This window comes from Alternaria postmessia (genome assembly GCF_024291825.1).
Source record: "Alternaria postmessia strain BMP 2775 chromosome Unknown scaffold_102, whole genome shotgun sequence".
NCBI lineage: Eukaryota > Fungi > Ascomycota > Dothideomycetes > Pleosporales > Pleosporaceae > Alternaria > Alternaria postmessia.
Genome location: NW_026260175.1, coordinates 1,031 through 20,141, shown reverse-complemented (window position 1 = coordinate 20,141; position 19,111 = coordinate 1,031). Strand labels below are relative to the sequence as shown.

At 49.3% G+C, this 19,111-nt stretch overlaps 3 protein-coding genes across 3 annotated transcripts; 2 read left to right on the top strand and 1 right to left on the bottom strand.

Moving 5' to 3' along the window:
- Positions 1 to 6,440: 6,440 nt before the first annotated feature.
- Positions 6,441 to 9,863, top strand: J4E82_009830 (uncharacterized protein; the record flags this gene model as incomplete). The annotated part of the gene is made up of 6 exons (XM_051736051.1): positions 6,441 to 6,631; positions 6,800 to 7,059; positions 7,192 to 7,837; positions 7,865 to 8,123; positions 8,151 to 9,304; positions 9,401 to 9,863. The coding sequence occupies 6 exons, from the start codon at positions 6,441 to 6,443 to the stop codon at positions 9,861 to 9,863; spliced, it is 2,973 nt and encodes a 990-aa protein (XP_051584175.1).
- Positions 9,864 to 10,758: 895 nt separating this feature from the next.
- On the top strand, positions 10,759 to 11,484 carry J4E82_009829 (uncharacterized protein; the record flags this gene model as incomplete). Its single annotated transcript, XM_051736050.1, has 3 exons — positions 10,759 to 10,875; positions 10,932 to 11,255; positions 11,305 to 11,484. The coding sequence occupies 3 exons, from the start codon at positions 10,759 to 10,761 to the stop codon at positions 11,482 to 11,484; spliced, it is 621 nt and encodes a 206-aa protein (XP_051584174.1).
- Positions 11,485 to 14,236: 2,752 nt separating this feature from the next.
- On the bottom strand, positions 14,237 to 18,287 carry J4E82_009828 (uncharacterized protein; the record flags this gene model as incomplete). The annotated part of the gene is made up of 4 exons (XM_051736049.1): positions 14,237 to 16,601; positions 16,751 to 17,836; positions 17,887 to 18,028; positions 18,073 to 18,287. Coding segments are annotated over 4 exons (3,808 nt in total), but the record flags the coding sequence as incomplete, so codon positions are not given.
- Between the last annotated feature and the right edge of the window lie 824 nt (positions 18,288 to 19,111).

The window sequence follows — 19,111 nt, the reverse complement described above, 5'->3', positions numbered from 1 at the left end:
GATGGTACGGACTGAGCAGCTACAAGTAGCTAGGTATGTGCATAGACGTTACTGTCTTCTAGAAAACCCCGTTGAGAGTACTTAGGAGGATTTCATACTACTTTCGTATCTAGCACCTATTTGTGTAAGCCTTAGGAAGTACCTTCGCAGACTGTCAGCTCCTGATCTGAGCAGTCTATAATAGTACATCAGCTGATATGTGATCTTGTCTTATAGTCACATAGATCTCGTGACATCTGCAGTTCAAAACCTGCGTCGCATTCGCGACACGGACGGATTTATTAGTGACTCCTGACTCGCAGACTTACTCTATGGTCTGGCCTCTAGTGAGACGTTAGGGACAATCTCTATTGAGATAAAGACACAGAATGCGGCGGTCATCGTCAGGAAACAAGAAGCTGGTACTGATGTTGTCTTTGAGGGGTTCGAGCTGTTGCCGCCAAACGAGACTGTGATACGAACAAAGGGTCGACTTAAGCGCTCCTTTCTGACTTTTGCCTATTGAATACCTTTCAAACAGTTCTAGGAGCGAGGTCTAATTGAAGCATTAGCACAAACGCTTGGAAGGATAAGCTGGGAAGAAGCTCCGGGCTTCCAGCCTCAGACAGACAAAGAGTAGCAAGACCACTATGAGACTCACGATACCATGCACCTAGGCTTGATTACTGATTTACTCGTACACTTCCTATCCGTCATCAGCTAGCCTAATGACTTGCAGGGTGTTTAAAAAAACACTCACGAAGATGTCCTATGCAAACACAGCTCCCCACTATAGAGAAGATTTGCCTTGTGGCTCCTTGTCCGCACAACTATGCAGCTCTAGATCGCTCGCACGTCGTCTATGAGCGTATACAAGGCTGTCATAGTGAAACTGTTAGCGAGGCTTCTCTAAAGTGTAAAAGCACATTACAAGATAACAGGTATGTAAGGTTAATTTACGTGTTAATGTGCTTTTCGATCCTATGTTGCTATCAGTTGAGCGTGATTATTTCTGTTTTAGAACCTGATGACACGAGCCTTGCTGTTAGCCGAGCAGTACTAAATTGCCCGAGTAGCCTGCTAACGTGTTGTGCGGGACTCTAGACATCGACCTAGTGCACATCACCTCCGCCAAATTGACCGGCCGCTTACAGAAGGTGAGGAAACTGATTCCCAGACCCTTCTTCGATCTCTACACTAAGTCAGCCCAAACGCTCGTAGACTAGGCACGATTATCCATAGTCGCTAGGATCGACCGCGTAACGAACAGCGCAGGTAGATGTATAGATATAACAGTGCTCGCAGATCTCTAGCCCTACAACGAGCTTAACATCTGTATCCCAGCAATAAACGACTTCGTTACAAAAATATCTAGTAGAACACGTCAAACTGGTGTATCAAATTTTCAATCGACTTCAAAATGCCTAGTATGTCCCAGGCATGAGCTGCTCACCAGCTTCAGCGGCTCGGGAGAATACACGCGCTTCTACTTGGCGACAGTGGAGAGATAGGTCGAAGACCACCTTTCCTCTTAGACTGAGCGACACATGTCCGATAACACGTCCTGCGAGAAGCTACGACAGCTTCTGCAAGAGTATTTCCACCAGGCAAGCTCTTCATACAGCACCGCAAGCGATATACTAGGGAGTCTATCTATCGCGTATCTCACTGTAATGGAGTTGTAAGTTGCATGTGGCAAGTGCGCTTGTAGGATGTATCTATTACTGTACGACTTCAATCCAGAGGTGGAATTGTCCTCTTTCAATTCGCTTTCTTTGCCCTTCGAGAGTCAATTGGGGCGGCTGTTGGTCGCTAAGGCCTACCTGCAATGCCGCCGAAGAGATGCGAGGGCTGATGCTCTATCTCTCTACTGCGACTTTGGGTTTCTATCTTCGTTCGCAGTTAGGTTTTCTGATGGATCTCTAGAATATTATAGGTTGCTCTCAGATATTAAGCAGCAGGCAACGGTAGCACGTCAAGAGAAGTGCTGCGAGTTGGCTCAGAAGAAACAACAGCATTACGACCTTGTAGCTGCGTCTGATAGGCGTGACTGCGACTACTAAGTGGTTTACAACGAGTACTACGGATTAAGCAGTACTGAGCATGCACCCTGGTGCAGGAAATGTAGCTTACGGACTCAAGCTGAGCAACTCGAAATTTATGTCCATGAATGGCCGCTTTATTTAGACTAAGCGATCGCAAAAGGAACAGTGTTTGAACTACAAATCCCAACGACCTATAGTCACCAGCGCGACGCGGCAATGCTCTTACGAGTGGAAATGCTAGGCTTCATTCATGCCAGAACTACAGAACCGAGAGCGAGATACGATCTCTACACGCAAGATGGGTTGAGTAGTTTTTGGACCTCCCCGTCCGATCGGCGTGTTTACCTTGAATCCGAGGTCAAGCCACTCACAGGGAGCCATTGCAGCGTCAAAGAGGGTGTTGACTTCCTAAAAGAAAAGGAAGTCTGTGTTGAAAATGCACTTCAATACCAGTACTTCGACAGCTCGTACAACACCTTCATTACCATTCTGGATTCCAGTCAACAAGTATCCAAAAATTGCACATACCAACTTCCGTCTCGCTCGTCCCAATTTCAAGCTTACTTGAGGTCACCTACCATATTGAATGTCATAACCCCGAACCAGGTGATTGCACGCTTGTCCGATTGCCCCCCGCACTTCTCTTTGGTCGAATACAAGACCTTCAGGTGTCTTCCTATTGGGTACAGAATCCAGTATCAGAATCTTCTGGTGCAGCTTGCAATGCCAACTATTGACTTGAATAAGATCGAGACGCATTGCTTGCTTTTGCAGACCATGCACCGCGCAGGTCCGCCTACAAGCAACAACAAGCTAGAGCGTGTTGCCCACGAGATCCTCATGGATGAGACGTTCTTTCGAGCCCTTGTGGATAAGATCGAAACGGCTCTGAGGCGCATCAGCGAAAATTGGGAGACTTGGAGAGCTGTCGCCGCTCTAGTGCAGGTAATGTTGCGAATACTCAGCATCAATGCTTCGGATCAGATTGCCACAAGATGTACGCAGCTGCTTCAAGAGGCTCGTGTGATATCATTGGAATGGTTGACTCGCCTCAAGAAACGGCTCCCTACAGTAATAGACGATCTGCAGCGGAAAGAGCTCTCTTCCAGACTTACCGAAATAGGTTTCCTGTGTACGAATACATTCGACATCGACGGAAGATTCCTAAAAGACATCCTTTGTTCCTCTTCAAGAGTTTCGGTACTGCTTCAGGCTTCAATCGTGGTGCAAGAGAACAAAGATGCCACATCTTCGGAGCACGAGTATCTCCATCGCGCTATGCTGCAGTCGTGGAGATCACTGCTTCCTCGAGCTTTGTCAGTGCTTACCAGAGAGATATCTTCTGACATCGTACAAGAAGGTCTCAACCGAGCTGTGGCGGCATTGTGGGCAGTCTTTCGCCCTACAAATCACTGGAGCGTACTTGAGGATCCTCAACACCACTGGGTCCACGTCGAGTACGATGCACAAGCTGTACACCTCAGCCTCCTTACCGCTGAGTTGCTCGTGAACGGGCTGCCACTTTCTCGACTGCCAGTGCAATACTGTCAACATCAATTGTATGCTTCGCCCCTCGACAAGGTGCCTATAGAGGTGACATCTGCTGTAGAGCCAGGCATGGAGTTTTCTGCGATGCACCCCTTCCACCCCAAATGGTGTTACAACCTCAATTTCGGAATGAAAGGCTCGAATATGCTTATCCTAGCTGCTCGAGGTGGAACGAAATTTGATCTTGTCCTCTCTCGTGTATTCGAGGATCGACTTCCGACAATGTTCGTTGCTGACTACTTCCACTGGTATGACCATGATACCGGGAAAGTAGAAATTCGCCCCCGAGGCGATTCCTGGGCTTCAGTCAGTGGGCTGTGGCGCCCGAAGAGATATGGAGCTAGTTGGCGCCTCTAGAGGGTAGACACCTATCTGGTCAGTCCAGCAAGCAATACTGGCAGCACAATACCGAACATCCTGTCGCCTTTGGAGCTTCCGTTGCACATTCATATCTTGTCTACAAAGTCTTTTATTCTCTCCATAGAGCTTCCCCGGCGACGACTAGGCTTTCATCATAAGCAGGGCGATTCTAAGATCCCTTCGCATGAATATAAGGGAATGGTCATCGATACCGATCAGCGAATGGGAACGATGTCTGGACTGGCCAGCGTACTTGTTTTCAAGGCTGAACAGGGAATCGAGCATCGCTTGGCTCTCATAGCAGAAGGCGTTGTGGCATATTCAAGGACAACGACGGGGCATGTTTCTGTTTCGACTAGATTGGACGCGGTTTGTGCGACCCACGCGTATCAGGTAGACCAGCTTTTGGGACGGCTGATAGGCAACGGAAGTTTGCAAAGCAAGCTCCTCCTGTGCTACCTTCATGCACTTACTTCGCACTGCCTGCCAGACATCCTGACCGGCTATACTGGGACTGAGGCTGCACTACTAATCTTACAGTCAGGCGCAGTATCATCCTTCGACGTGCTGACAACGGCCAATATTGGCCTCCTGGAGTCCATCGCTCGACTGACACCAGGACGGATGTTCTATCCTTCTCATAAGGAGGTCACGCAAGAGGTCCATTGAGACAAAAACATATCCTCGTTGTCCCGGCTTCTATACGGCGGTCGACAGACTGTTCTCCATATCAAAGAGAACGAAGCTGCTTCATTCTAGCGACATCTATGTAGATCCACCGAAGCTAGACTTTCTGAAGCTTCACCTGCTTGAGAGAGACACGATAAGAACATCGTCTGTCCGCGTCGATGGCTTTGGCGCAGAGTACCATACCCGTACTTTTAATCAGTGTTATGAAGTCAGAGCTAGCGTTGCCGACCCGCAACGGGGACCGCGTGGTGCCGTTGCCGCTGAACTGATTTTTCGCAGGCAGGCTACTCTCCACTCTCCTGTCCACGCGCATAGCCTCGTGAAATCCCTTCGAACAATCCATCTGCATGACGCCACAGTCCAAGGTTACAACGCATTATTGGAGCCACCCACGCTTCGTTACAACGCTTCATGGCTCGTGGAGCCATCTTCCTTCCTCCCAGACATGTGGTGCAACCTGCACTCATGGCTTGCGACAACGCCATGGCATTATAACAAGTTCGATCTGATGATTTGGTTGTCAACTGCAGCGTTCACGGAATCCGCAGACATGGATGTCATCCAAGCCCTGGCCGCATTCTATAATTGCTCTGATCTAGCGCCAGTCGAAATCCCTTCGGACGCCAGATTCGACTTAGCAGAAGGAGATTCTCCTGCTTTATCTACCATTAAGAATCTGGTACAGATACATCAACCTTACGAAGTTTGTCCTGAGTATGACTTACCGCAGCTGCCCGGCGAGCAGTATTGGCAATGGGACAGGAGAAGAAGAACACTTTTTGAGATGCATCAAAGCAACGCTGCCAAGACTGTCGCACGCGCACTCCACAACCAGTGGCCCTGTGAGGTACCAAGTACACCACGTACTCAGTTTGCGGAAACATACCTGAATACTGAGAGGGCTATGTCGGAGGTTGGGCGAATGTTCAAAATCTGGTACGATAACCGTTGCTTTTATCGATACCTTGAGAACATCTCATCGACTCTGGCACGACAAGATGTTGACCCTTTGAGGATTAGAGACAACCGCGTCGCTTATGTGCGCGAAAACTGTAGAGGGATACATAAATCCTCTTTCTACAGTGTCAAAGACATCTTCGGCTTAGAGGCGCCGGCATTAGTTGCATTTTGTAAGTCTACCCCAGCACTGTACACTACAGACAACTCGGATACGCGTTTACTGGGTGCGCTTCATCAACTTCTTAACGTCGTCCTCTCCCACAAGCTATACTAATATGATGTATAGCATCGAGCCCTACCGACTTGTGCTTGTCAATGTTGCCGACGCCGCTCCCAAAGTTGACAGAGCAGCGAGCCAAAGACAAAGGTATCGATCAAGCCAGGATGCGGCTCACGTCGCTTTTCCGAAAGCTTAGACCCGGTGCAAAGTCTCTACGTGAGAAGGATTACCTCTTGGACTTATACGCAAGTTGCGACTCGCTTGCACTCCACAGAAAACCACCCCCAATACGTGCGGACATGACACAAAGCGAGCTCTGCAGGCTCGTGGAGAGATACGTGCACGATTGCCAGCAGTATCTTGATGATACGAGCTCCATCCTACAAAACCATATTCACGCAGGCGATGGGATTGCGGTCAAAATAGGCCAATCACCCCGAGTCTCCCCCATATTCTGGCTTCGTCAGTTAAATAGAGATCGCTTCGATACCCTGACTGAGGCTTGGAAAGTAGTAGTCATCCAGTACGGTCTTTCTTTGACCCAGCTCCAGCGCGCCAGGAGACTTCTGGCAGTTTCTCTTCACCCATGTGAGTTTGCCGAAGAGTTGTACAACCGTGGGCACCAGAATTGGAAACCCATGGAGTTTCCTGAGACGTTGCTGCTTGAGGCCGAGAGTGGTCTACTAGTCCGCGAGGTGCAGGAAGAAATCGCAAAACGGATGCGATGCCCACCGAAGCAAGCAAACTCCGTCATGCAATTCAACATGGGAAAGGGAAAGTCCTCCGTCGTCATCCCGACCATCGCTGCCTATCTGGCTCAAGGCGACTTGTGAGTGATCCTGTCCGCATTATGTACCTTTCATCGTACTGGCTCCCGCCGATAAAGGCTCGTCAGAGTCATTGTTGCAAAGTCGCAGTCACGACAGATGTTTCAAATGCTGGTCGAATAGCTCGGCGGGCTGCTCAACAGGAGAATCTACCATATACCTTTCTCTAGAGCCCTTAAACTCAGTCCCTCCGAAGCTGATGCTATTGGCGAGATTTTACAAGAATGCAGGGCTAACCGTAGTATTCTGCTCGTCCAACCTGAACACATCTTGTCCTTCAAGCTTATGGGCATCGAGTGCCTCAGCGGGCAGCCTGACGTAGGAAGGTCACTTTTGCGAACTCAGCATTTCTTCGACAGACACTCCCGGGACATTGTCGATGAAAGTGATGGAAATTCCATCGTCAAGTTTGAATTGGTGTACACAATGGGTATGTGCCGCAAACGACTGTCACTGCTGAATTTCGCTGTCTCTACCTAGAAGGATTGATCAGTATCAGCCTGCTAAGTCGCGGCGTCACATGTTTACGTCGTCTTGAGTCCTCATACTGACCTATTTTCAGGTACCCAAGCGCCAATACAGCTCAATCCAGACAGATGGATCATAATCCACTCACTCCTGGGATTGGTCACCAGATACACCGCCGATGTCAAGACAATGTTTCCCTCTTCGATTGAATTCAACAAACACCAGGCGTCACATTATCCTCGCACGCGTATTCTCCGTGGTGATGCAGAAGAAAAGCTGCTGGACCTGATCACGGAACACATATGCATGGTCGGCATCTCAGGCCTTCTTTCCATAGCGCGGCAGCCTTCCGAGATGAGACAGACTATCCTACGCTACATCCGCCAGCGTAATCTCACCCCTACAGACGTTGACGCAGTTGAAAAAGGGACTTTCTCCACAGAAACCACCGAAGGCCTGCTGCTCCTCTTGCGGGGTCTCATTGCAGGCGGTGTGCTAAGCTTTGCGCTAAAGTCCAAGCGATGGAGGGTCAATTACGGTATCGCCCGCAGCCGCAAACCAAAAACTCAATTGGCTGTGCCATACCGCTCGAAAGACAGCCCGTCGCCCCGGTCCGAGTTCAGTCATCCGGATGTGGTCATCACGCTCACGTCACTTACCTATTACTATGGCGACCTAGATGATCAGGACCTCTTTGACACGTTTGCACATTTCGAGAAGTCGGATCAATCCGATGTTGAGTACGAAATATGAGTCCGCTCGGCAAGAGCTCTTCCCGAAGCCTTCCAGCACCTCACGGGCATCAACATGGAAGATCGTCATCAGTGCATCACGGAGATATTCCCATCGCTTCGTCATTCGAAAGGTACCATCGATTGTTTTCTGTCCCACATTGTTTTGCCCAAAGCGATGAAGGAGTTTCCATCCAAGCTCTCTGCATCCGGCTGGGACGTTGGTGCCGTCAAATCTCATCCCACGACCGGCTTCAGCGGCACGAACGACTCACGTCAAGTACTCCCGCTCAGGGTCCGTTATATTGATTCCGAAAAATAGAACCACACCAATGCCCTAGTGTTGGCTTACCTACTGCAGGATGAGAATTCTGTCAAACTGCTACCGTCGCAGACAGATGCTGAGCGTCTACTGGAGATCGTCGACGCAATGGAATTGCCGACTCGGGTGATTCTCGATGCTGGTGCGCAAATATTGGAGCTCAGTAACTTTCAAGTGGTTGAAACGTGGCTTCGCATAAGCAACTCAAACGATATCAAAGCAAAAGCAGTCATCTTCTTCAACGACCATGAAAAACTCTCGGTTCTCGATCACAATGGCTGCGTTGAGCGACTGCAAACATCGCCGTTTTCGAAGCATCTGCAAGAATGTCTTGTATATCTCGACCAGGCACACACCTGGGGAACGGATTTGAAGATGCCGAAGCAATACCAGGCCGCTGTAACGTTAGGCGCAAACTTGACAAAGGATGCGCTGGTGCAAGCATGTATGCGGATGCAGAAGCTGAGCAAGGGCCAGTCAATCGTCTTCTGCATTCCGGACGAGATACAGACAAAGATTCTGCAGTGCACCTCAAAGTCGTGCAGTACAGAGATAGAAGTTTCTGTTCTTTTGGTATGGGCAATCGCAGAGACGTGGGCAGACATGCGGCGGAATATACCTTTGTGGGCTGCTCAAGGTCACCGCTATGAGGACTACAAGGATTGCTTGAACGGAGCGGAAGCAACTGTAGAGCAAGCGAAATCTTTTCTCGAAACAGAAGCGCAAAGCCTCGAAGATCGCTATCGACCTCGTCCTGGTAATCTATCCGATGCAATGAAGGATCGGGACACCATCAACAGTAGCATTCGGGAGATCCTCAAGCGCTATCGAGACTTCGAGGCAGTGTCTCTAGACACAGCAACGCTTCAAGAAGAGCAAGAGAGAGAACTCTCTCCAGAAATCGAGGAAGAGCGCGAAGTCCAGAGACCTGCACCTATGGAAGCTGAGAAGCACAAATTACACCCCGACCTTGTCAGGCTGGTGGACGCTGGGGTTTTTCCGGAAAGGTCAAGCGCATTCATACCCGCGTTTCAGACTCTGAAGTCAACGAGTGCTGCAAAACAATTTGATCTTGAACAATTCCCAGAAGACCTGCTCATGACAGCGGACTTCGAGCGCACTGCCAAGCACCCACAAGGAGTCATGTCAGACTCGTACGTCTCGGACTCGTATCTCAGGCCTTTGCAATGAATCCTCTCAGTCACGATGGGACACGAGCCCTCCGCTGACTGGTGCTTAACCATCCTTAGTCCCTTCGAAGCTGAACAACTCATCGCGAAAATTCGAACCTCGAAGCTAGTGACACTGCATCTTTACGCTCCGCGTCCTAATCGGAGCTATGGCCCACTCGATACGCTCGACCTGTATTGCGTCGGCCGTGAGTTCTCTGCAGGCATCTTGAGCCTTTGCCGAAGCCAGATCGTTCAGCTCAATCTCTTCGCCAGCCAACTCTACTTCCAGTCCTACGCAGAGTATGCCGAGCTGTGTAGATACCTGGGTCTAGCTTGGAAAACTCCTAGAGGGGGACAGAAGCTGCAGGTCGACGGATTTATTGTACCGCCTGCTAGTGTCTGGTGCTTGAACGCGAGTCCTGTACGGCTCTTGAAAGATTATATGAAGACGAGACGAGAAGGGGAGGACATGGAGAAGACGCATCTCGTTAAAGTGCTTGAGTGTGGCTTGCTGGAGAAGTGCGAAATCGATAGCGATTAGATTGGGCGCGCCACTTTGATACTTCCCCGATCTTTGTCACGCTTCATCACGCCGAGCATTAAGAACGAGATACTCGAGAAAATGTCTAGATTTAGAAACGCATGCAAAATTGAAACTAAAGATATTTGTCCAACTGAATTTCGCCTCGAAAGTAGTTCCTGGACTTCGTACTGACCTCTGCACGTCTTGTAACTTCGCACCAACGTTAGTGTAACCGTCCCCTCGATCTCATTCGTTGCTAAGAAAACTCTGTAAGGAATTGCGTGCAAAATGTATCCCCAACATCCGACAGCATACGCGATAGAAAGCTATGAGAACATGAGTATCATGGTTGATACCATAGCCATACTTGAGAGAGATCTTCCATACATGTATCAAGGCCGATAGTCAACCACGAGCTGGAGGCGTCAATATGATCAGGTTGTGATAGCACAGGAATCAGATCTCGTCAAAATAATCATCAGTTCCTGATCGGTAGTAAATCTCGAATTTCCCCCTTTCGCAGATAGGGTGATCTACGCTTCTGACCAGTGAAGCAGGCGACTGGTTCTGTTAGACTCTCCAGCGGTGTACCCTGATGCTACGGACGATCTTCCGGATTGGATATCATGGATGTAATGTACCAAGTCCGATCAAGAGACTACAATGTTACATTGTCTGGTAGGTACGCTGCACGGGGAAGCACACACTATGAAATCCTGACGTTTAGTTGCATGGTAGATATCAGTCCGTGTCATGATATCATATAAAGCTAGGCTCTTGCTCTGTATTTGCTTTTGTCGTCACAAGAAACGAAGGGGGGCTCAGTCTTCGGTAAAGCTGCTTCACTGACCTTTCTTCCTCCTCGAAAGACGAAAACTGTTAAGGCCATTAATCGTTGACACCCACTGAAAATATGCGTAGAAGCTCACGGGGTGTATGCTATCAGTTCCAGGAAAATGGTCACTGCAATTACGGTTCGGGTTGCAAGTTCTCTCACCCTGGCGGCTCACGACCGGTATCAAGCAGAGGGGTAGGTGGCCAGGATAGAACGATTTATTCCGACCTCTCTTTGCTAAATTGTTAAAGAGGCAACTACATCTTCTCCCGTACCATCAGCGCAGAGCAGAGCAGGATTTAGACGCAATCTCGGCTTTTTTCACCCAGTATCCAGACTTTCCCTATGATCTCAAGAGGAGCGTGGCGGAGGAGTTTTATCGCATGTGCGACTTCTTTGCTTGGGACAAGGACTGTGAGGAACGTAAACAAGCTCGTCGAATATTCAACGACGCCCTGGTCATACGATTTAATGGCTTGTACGGTACCGATGTCGCTGACATCGAGAACTGGCATAAGCTTTGTGTAGCCCTCTACATTGAGCCATTGCCTGACACTATTCCTCACTGCAAGAAGGTATGATTGTGGCAGCCATTCAAGAAAACCCTTTTCTAAGCATGAACAGAAGATAAAGACGATTCACGTCAATCTTGTAGATCTGGTGGACGTCTCGCGAGATGCAGTCGAGCTCTTTCCTTCTCTCGAAGAGTTGAGGGAGTATACTATTGGTAGTGGAAAGTTTTTCCCAAAGAGATCCGCCTATGCTGGTGGGGTTCTGAAATTCCTGCTACGCGAGATCTTGTGATCCTCGTACGGGTGAGACAGTACGCAAGGAATATCAAAGCACGTACACATAGTTTGCGATCGACCACAGTATGCTGGAAGTTTTGTAGAGTATCCATGTAGTTGCAATACCATCCATTCGGCAAGTTGGCTGTCACCCAGACGTAAGCATCAAAAGCGCATCACCTAAAGTCTCAGCGCAATGCGTTACATTGAGCGCTCTATTACTAACAGCGGACTTCACCTGCACCACCTTTGTCTCTCCGCCTCGATGTCAATCTGACCGTTGCTGTCGTAGTGCGTCGGACTGATCACATCCACTACCTTCTGGACATCTGGATCTAGTGGATTGTTTCGCAAACGCTAGTGTCCGTGTATGAAGCTGCTCAGCGTGCGATAGAGGCCGTTTACAACCTTGTTGTACTTTTCGTCACAAACCAGCGTTCGGAGAGGCTGGTCGTCACGACTTGAATTTTGTCTGTACTGTTTCCATTGAGCTTACCAAAACAGCCTCCACCGATTACCAAAACCTTGCTGTCTAGAGTCAAAAGCCGGCAGGTGCTCGAACAGCCACCGGCAAGCTACAAGAAGTTCAACATCTTGAGTTCCGCTCGATGCCGTGATCGGGTGGCCGATGTTGATGCAGCTTTCCTTGATCTGTTCTGGCATTGTTATGAGGCAACGTGCATTCATTATCTCGTTTCTTTCGAGTCGACTGCGAAGGTGTTGGAGCTCGTTCTCTCGTGGTTTTCATTGTCTTTGAAGCTCTGACGAGACGTTCACGTCACATTGCTGTGAACGGCTTAATGTTGCGACAGTCGATCGAAGCTCGTTGTATTGTAGTGCTAGATAATCAACGTGCTGTTTTGTGTCTTCTGCCAAGTTCGGGCTCATCAATCTCATTGAGACTACTCGTTCGTCGAGTTCTTTGACGTGTTTTTCCGTGCTGCGGGCTAGAACAGCAGTCTCATCAAGATGCGATGCAGTTTGCAACCATCTCTGTTGCAACACGAGGGAGCTGAGTTTATCCAGGAGTGTGTTTAGGTATCGCTCCGGATCTTTCAGGGATGTGAGAAGTCCCAGGGATTTGCAGAAAGTTTGTATCCCGGCGCAAAACTTCGTCCATGCTGGACATCGCTTGGCGCTCTTGTAGCAACTCCGATAGAAGGTTGCCCCGTACTTGTCAGGAATGCAAACTAGTCGGCAGACTTCGCGTTCAGTCAGTTCTGAGATGCATCGTCGGTCTTCATAGAACTAGATATCTGCCTCGTCGAGATCGCTTCGGTATGTTGTGTTTCCGTCGAAGAAGCGCATACGGTATGTGTAACGAAGAAGCGTGAAGAACCACATCCGAGTCAGCTTAAATAGCTTTGTGATTGTCTGTGCTGGATCCTTCCAGAAAGAGACTGTAGCTTGCTGCAGATTGGAGTGAACATTGTCTTCTGGCATAGGCGCAGGGTACAGGACCTCGCGAAGCCAAGTATGCTTCTTCAAGAGCGTCTGTAACAAGTATTGTCTTCGAATGCTAGTAGCCATATATGGCATTTTGAGTCTAGCTAAGGTCTTTCATCCATGGGATGCGATATACCAGAAGTCCAACGATTTGTTCGGTTTATCTGGAATGACCTCCGATGGGATGTAATACAATAACTCAGAGACCTTAGCTAGGCCGAAACATACAACTGGAAAGTGGCCCATCATCGATAAGATGTGCTGTAGTCAGCGAGACTTCGGCAGTCAGCATCGATTGGGGCAGAATGTTTCGCCTCCAGATCGACGTCGCTGGTCAGTAGGGCCTCGAGAGCCCCAGCGACGAGAGGAGAACAGCACGTATACTTGTGGCGTGTAGGCTACTGATAGGCTTTGGTAGAATACCTTGTGTTTTCTAGCAAAGTATTTAACTGACTTGCAGCTATAGGCTAAAACACGAAGTAGGTATGCAGATCGACTTGCGTCCTGGAGCACGGTCTTTCAACGGGCGCTCGACATCTCGTAGAATGACTTGACAAGCAGAGAGAGCTGGCGGCCTGTGGTATTTAGTGCACGTTTTGAACGGAAATGCATGCCTTGAACCCACTGATTCCAGCGATTCGTTATTCGATCAACGTTACTCGCGCCATCTCGTCGCCGCAGGATCAAGCGTCTTGACGTCCGCCGCTTTGGGTGCAGTGATGCCGGGTGCGGGGTCGTGGGACCAATCGCCAGGTGTCACGAGGTGTATCGATAGATCAATCATGATCATAGACCGCAAGAATATTATGCGATCTGACGAGTAGGGAACATCACAACTTTCATAATGCTATGTTAGCCATCAGAATGCACAAGCAGAATTGGCTATGCTAACATTTCAACCACTTGAACAAGTCATCTTTAGAGTAGAGTAGACTTAAGAGCATGAGTCCGGAAAGCAAATTACTCTGGTTGGGATGGAAATTACTAACGCAAAAATTCACCCATAGCAACTTGGTATCCTGTCACTTCCATAGCTCTCTATCGATACTGTCGCGTTGACCGTGGCTATGTTTTATCAAGTCCGAGTTTTCCTATCATTTGTATCGCCTCAAACATCGAAGCATCTCTGTAGCACGGTTGAGTGCAGGTATCATAGACAGAAGAATTTAGAGGAAATGTATGTGTTTTTGCTGAATGCATTGTCCTAGCTAGTTCTATATAAAAAGGTCACTGCACTGCATAAGCAGTGAAGATTTTAAGGGTAGATGTAGCAGACTCTATACGCTTACAACCAGGAGACCTCTTTGTCTACTATATCACGCTTAACGTCCTCTACCCTCCTGTTGCGAACGAAGAAATGCGACGGCTGCTTGTATACCACCCACACAAGCCTCATCCTCGGTAATGCATCCTTGGGCTTCAGCAATCACGGTCCCTTCGACTCTGACGCTGCACACGAAGATTGCACGATCTTCGCCCGAAAATACCGGTTGAACATCAATCTCAAGCTTAGAAGAGCCAATCAGGCCTTGTAGTTCATCTCTCGGATGCACAACGTCCAAAGAGCCTTCCGCCATACGTGCAGCGTAGTATTTCAGACCGATGCGCTCGAACAACTTCTCGCATTCTGAAAGATCGCCCTGCGAATCATTGAATACCGCACCAAAGACGCTTTCCACCAGGTCGGAGTAAAACTTGTCAAGGCCTAAGCGAGCCAACAGTTTCCACGGATATGTCGCACCCTCGCTGAGGATCTTCTGTATCTCATCACCACATTGTTCAAAAGTGTGGCCAGCGTTCTTGTGAGCCTGCACTACTTCTGGAGAGTGGTGACGCATGAACTGCCATAGTGGCACTTTCTCGCAGTATCGTACCTCGTGCGGGCGGTGATCTGGGCCCGTTTCGATGCGGACTAGATCTCTGTCCATGCTGAAATGAAGACAAAGATAACCGAGTATATTCTTGTTCCCAAGAGCTGCTTTGATGCGAGTCATCTGTCCTTGGGACAACTCAGGTAGGCAACGCGAGAGGAAAGTGGAGATGAGCACATCCAAGACTGCATCTCCCAGGAACTCAAGCCTCTGATAAGACTCTGTCTTAGCATCGATGCCACAGGAAGGATGCGTCAATGCTTCCAGCAGCAACAACTCATCTTGAAAGCGGTAGCCAATCAAGGTCTCAGCTTCGGGGTCTCTCGGACTGTTGGACTTCACCGATATTCGCTCTGGAAACTGAGGTACAACGGCGCTGATCTCAGGAAGGAAGACGTTGGTGCACGCTCTCGCCGCTTTGAAGCCTGAGTCAATGTATGCAGCTCCGATAAGAGCTTCAACGACATCGGCCAAGGCTTTGATTCCGAGTGTTCGCTCCTCCGCCTCTTGGTCTGCATCGGAGATGCGTGGAACTGACCATTTACGCCGCAGCGGGTCTGTCAAGATGAACGAGCCTAATCCCTTTGCTATAGCAGCTCTGGCGAGTCTGGCGTTCGATACAATGCTGTCTTTCCGCTGAGAAAGGTACCCTTCCGGCCAGTTGCCGTGATCTGTGAATAGCTGGACAGAAGTTTGGAATTTTAGTAGCGCGTCTCCAAAGAACTCGAAGCGCTGATAGTTGGTTGCCCTCCCAGCAGACGGCGCAGAGATTGCTGTCACAATGTGCGATAGACTGCAAAACGAAACGTTGGGCAGGATCGTTTCCTGCAGTTGGTGGGCTACGGTAGAGGCCTCAATGTGCCGCCAGAGAGATGGAACAAACAAGTTGAATATCGCGAATCTATGGTCCAGAAGATCGACTGTACATTCGCGAGCCCGAATTTGCACGGCTGCCGATGGTCTTCCTAGATCGACAGCCGGAGCAGCAGCAAAATGGTTCGTGAGCGCATTCGGCGCTTCGAAGTTCCGACGCTTGATGAGGGGGACGCACACTACTTCCAGATCGAGCTTTTGTTGCGGTTCGCTGGTCATGCAAAAGAAGACCAATGGTTTTCCGTTCAGCTTGGTAGATCGGACAAGTCCCTGGATATCCTCACTACTACTCGTTAGGGCGTCGAGCATGTCTACACGTCCTTCGTATGCCTTGAACCAATCCATCAACTGATTCTCTTCGATGTCTGGACCGAGGAGGAACACAAAGTCTGTCTTGTGACTAACGCTCTGATCGGAACGTGTCGACTTATCTAGGAGCTGGGTGACAGCCCTTAGCTGTTCTAGCATGTCAATGCTTGCAACTGACTTCCGAGATTGGTTCCCGAAGCTGGCTTGGAAGATAGTCTCTGAATCCCAGTATAACAAGACATCTGGAATATAGGATAATCTTGTCGGAGTCGTGAGCCTCATTGACAGCTTCTCATGCGTTCGATTGCAACTGACTGTTATCGTGGTCTGATGCAAGTCGGGAGTCGCCCATGCCCGCGCCATCTGAGTAAACGGCTTTATCTGCTTGCTCCGCAATGCCTTTTTCAAGAGTTGCTCTGTGTTCGCATCATGGTCTTTCCACTCGTGTGTCAACGGGAGAAGGTGGTCATTCAAAAGTCCGGCTTCGAACAGAGCGACGTAACACTGGAAGGCCGCATCTCTCATCGCTGCTCGCTCGGTTCGCCATCCTCGTCGCCCACGAGTAGATCGAAGTGAAGATTTGACGCAATTGGGAAGTGTCACAGTGCAGGTAATCAGCCCGCTGTCCTTTTCCCTGTAAGAGAACACTGGGCGCGTTTCGGCATATCTCTGCCGAGGCATAACGTCGCAAAAGTGATGAAGATGTGACATGGCTTTCTCAGCTGTCAAGTAGGCTCTGTGGGTCTGGTCAGACTTCTGATGGAGAATCTAAATGTGACATACCCTGTAGCTCCAACGCAAAGCGAGTCGTCCACTGACTCTTGTTCGTTCTCCAGTAACGCAATCCTTGTTCTCGCTCGATCATCGTCTTGGTACATCTTGGCTAAAGCGTTCTCGAGCTCTGGCCAGCTATCGAGCTTCGTCTGAATACTGTCTGTGGGGACCATAATGACGTACTGAGAGGCATACATCCTGGCGCGGCCGCGGCGCTGAATATATGACTTGAGGTTCGAAGGCGCATCGAAGCATACCACTAGATTGCATGCGGCCACATCGATCCCTTCTTCGAGCGCGTCCGTGGCGATGACGATGTTTTTCTTCCCAGTGCGGAATTCAAGCATAGTGTCTTTCTGTGCTTCCTTATCGAGCAGCTCACATAAGGCGAGTTTGCCGTGCGAACTGTTTGACAAGCCAACAAAAGTGGCACACTTGAACCTCGTCATTGTCCGCGGATGATTAGCCAGAATAGTGTAGAGTACACCGACTATAGCCCGCTGTTGGACGAAGATCAGTCCCGAGCATTGTTCCGGCTCCTGACGTTCTAAGAAGGCTATTAATCGTTCGACCTTGGGAGACAACTGACTCCGGAGGGACAGAACGTCAGGCGCTTGGGTGAGCTCTTCTCGATTGAATACATGCTGCAGTTGATATACCATTTTGTCTTCTTCTTTGATATAGAATGCTGACGCCTCCAAAAGTTCAGCTTTGTTTCTTATCCTTTCAGTTGTGCGAAGGATATAGTAGGCTGCTGCGGAAGGCCCGAGCTCTTTGTAGACATGTGTCGCCTTGTTGTAAAACTTCCTAATCTGATCAGAGAAGTCCGTGAACGATCCTTGCGAAGTCGATCTGCCAGCTCTAGTCGAACTTTGGTGCGGGACTGACGGAGCGCTTGATGTTCTTTGTTCAAGGGACAACCTCTCACTTAGTCTGCGAAGTTTCGAAAACACATGACCCGTGATAGACTCTTCCGAAGTTTTGCACGGGGGAAATTCAAGTCTCTGTACTTTTGGATGATGAACAAATTTGAGCAGGTCCTGTCGGTGTAGTCGTGGAGTGACGCATGTCGCGTCAAGATTGGCTTCGATGTTGCTTTGACATTGTAAGCATGACTTGAGACTGAAAATCGTCTGCGTGCTTACCTTAGTCCCTTCAGGTTCGATCTGAGGATTGGACTAGCAGAGAGACCCAGGATATGCGGCACAACGCCCGATCTTGCTTTAGTCGGATAGTAGAGATTTCTCATAATCCTGTTTCCAGCGTGCCCGCCGACACATGAATGAGCTGAGACTATCAGCCTGAACTTTTGTAGCAGAAGGTGCGATTACCTTCATCGAAGACGAGGAGTGCCAAGCGACGCATGGCTATGAAGCCGTGGCTCAACGCATCCTCTAGTACGGCGTGGGTTGAGACGACGATGCGAACACCTTCTAGCACGGAGTCCCAGGTACTTTGTTCACTCCAGCGGTCTACGTTGTCTGCGCCAGTCAAGAGCTGCGTTCTGACTGCTGGTAGATAGGAGCGCAAGTAAGCATGCTGCTGCCTGCATAAGGCTACAGTCGGAGCCATAAACCATACCAGCTGTTGAAAGTCAACTATTCAATCTTTGCGCATTGCTTGCATGTTTCGGTATGGGAACGTGCCTTTTCTGCTGGGCAGCAGTTTAGCTCCTCTCGGATACGAAGTACAGCTCTGTGTGGCGGAAATCAGCAAGCTTCTCACTTCCCGCAAACTGGCTCACATAGCTGTTTTTCCACTGCCAGTATCCATCTGTATTCAGTCAGCACAAGTTTTGTCTCCCAACAAGCAGAAGCAGCACCACAACGATGACGTTCCCTTCCAAGCTACGCTTGAGCATCTCAGCCTGGTACGAGCGCACCCGTAATTCGTCGACTGAATCTTGTATCGTGTCGTCCATGGAGTATGCAGAAGTTTGTGTCAAAGATTGGGGAGAGTGTGCGACCTGATGTGATGCTAACAGTAAGCAGGCTGGAGGTATGGTCGCGTCTGACGATGTGGGGCGCGCTTACCCGACCCCCTAGCTTGTTTCGGACTTGCAGTCTACGTATCAACGAGCAGTGGTGTCACGACATGCTGCAGTCTTGGCGATCATCACAAGATCTAGAGCGACTAGTGATAGATCACGACGCCGCATTTCTAACACATGTGAAGGCTCGAGTCGAGCTTGCTTGACTTAACGTGCTTAAACAGGCTGCTCACTGGGCTCACATTTGCGACCTAGACTACCTTATTGATAAGCTCCAGGAACACTGATGAGCCTTTGGGATACTTCATGATGTCATCAACCGTTATCTTCCCTACATCAAAAAGTCTCCACTCGTGTACATCTCCAAGAGTCAGAGCTTG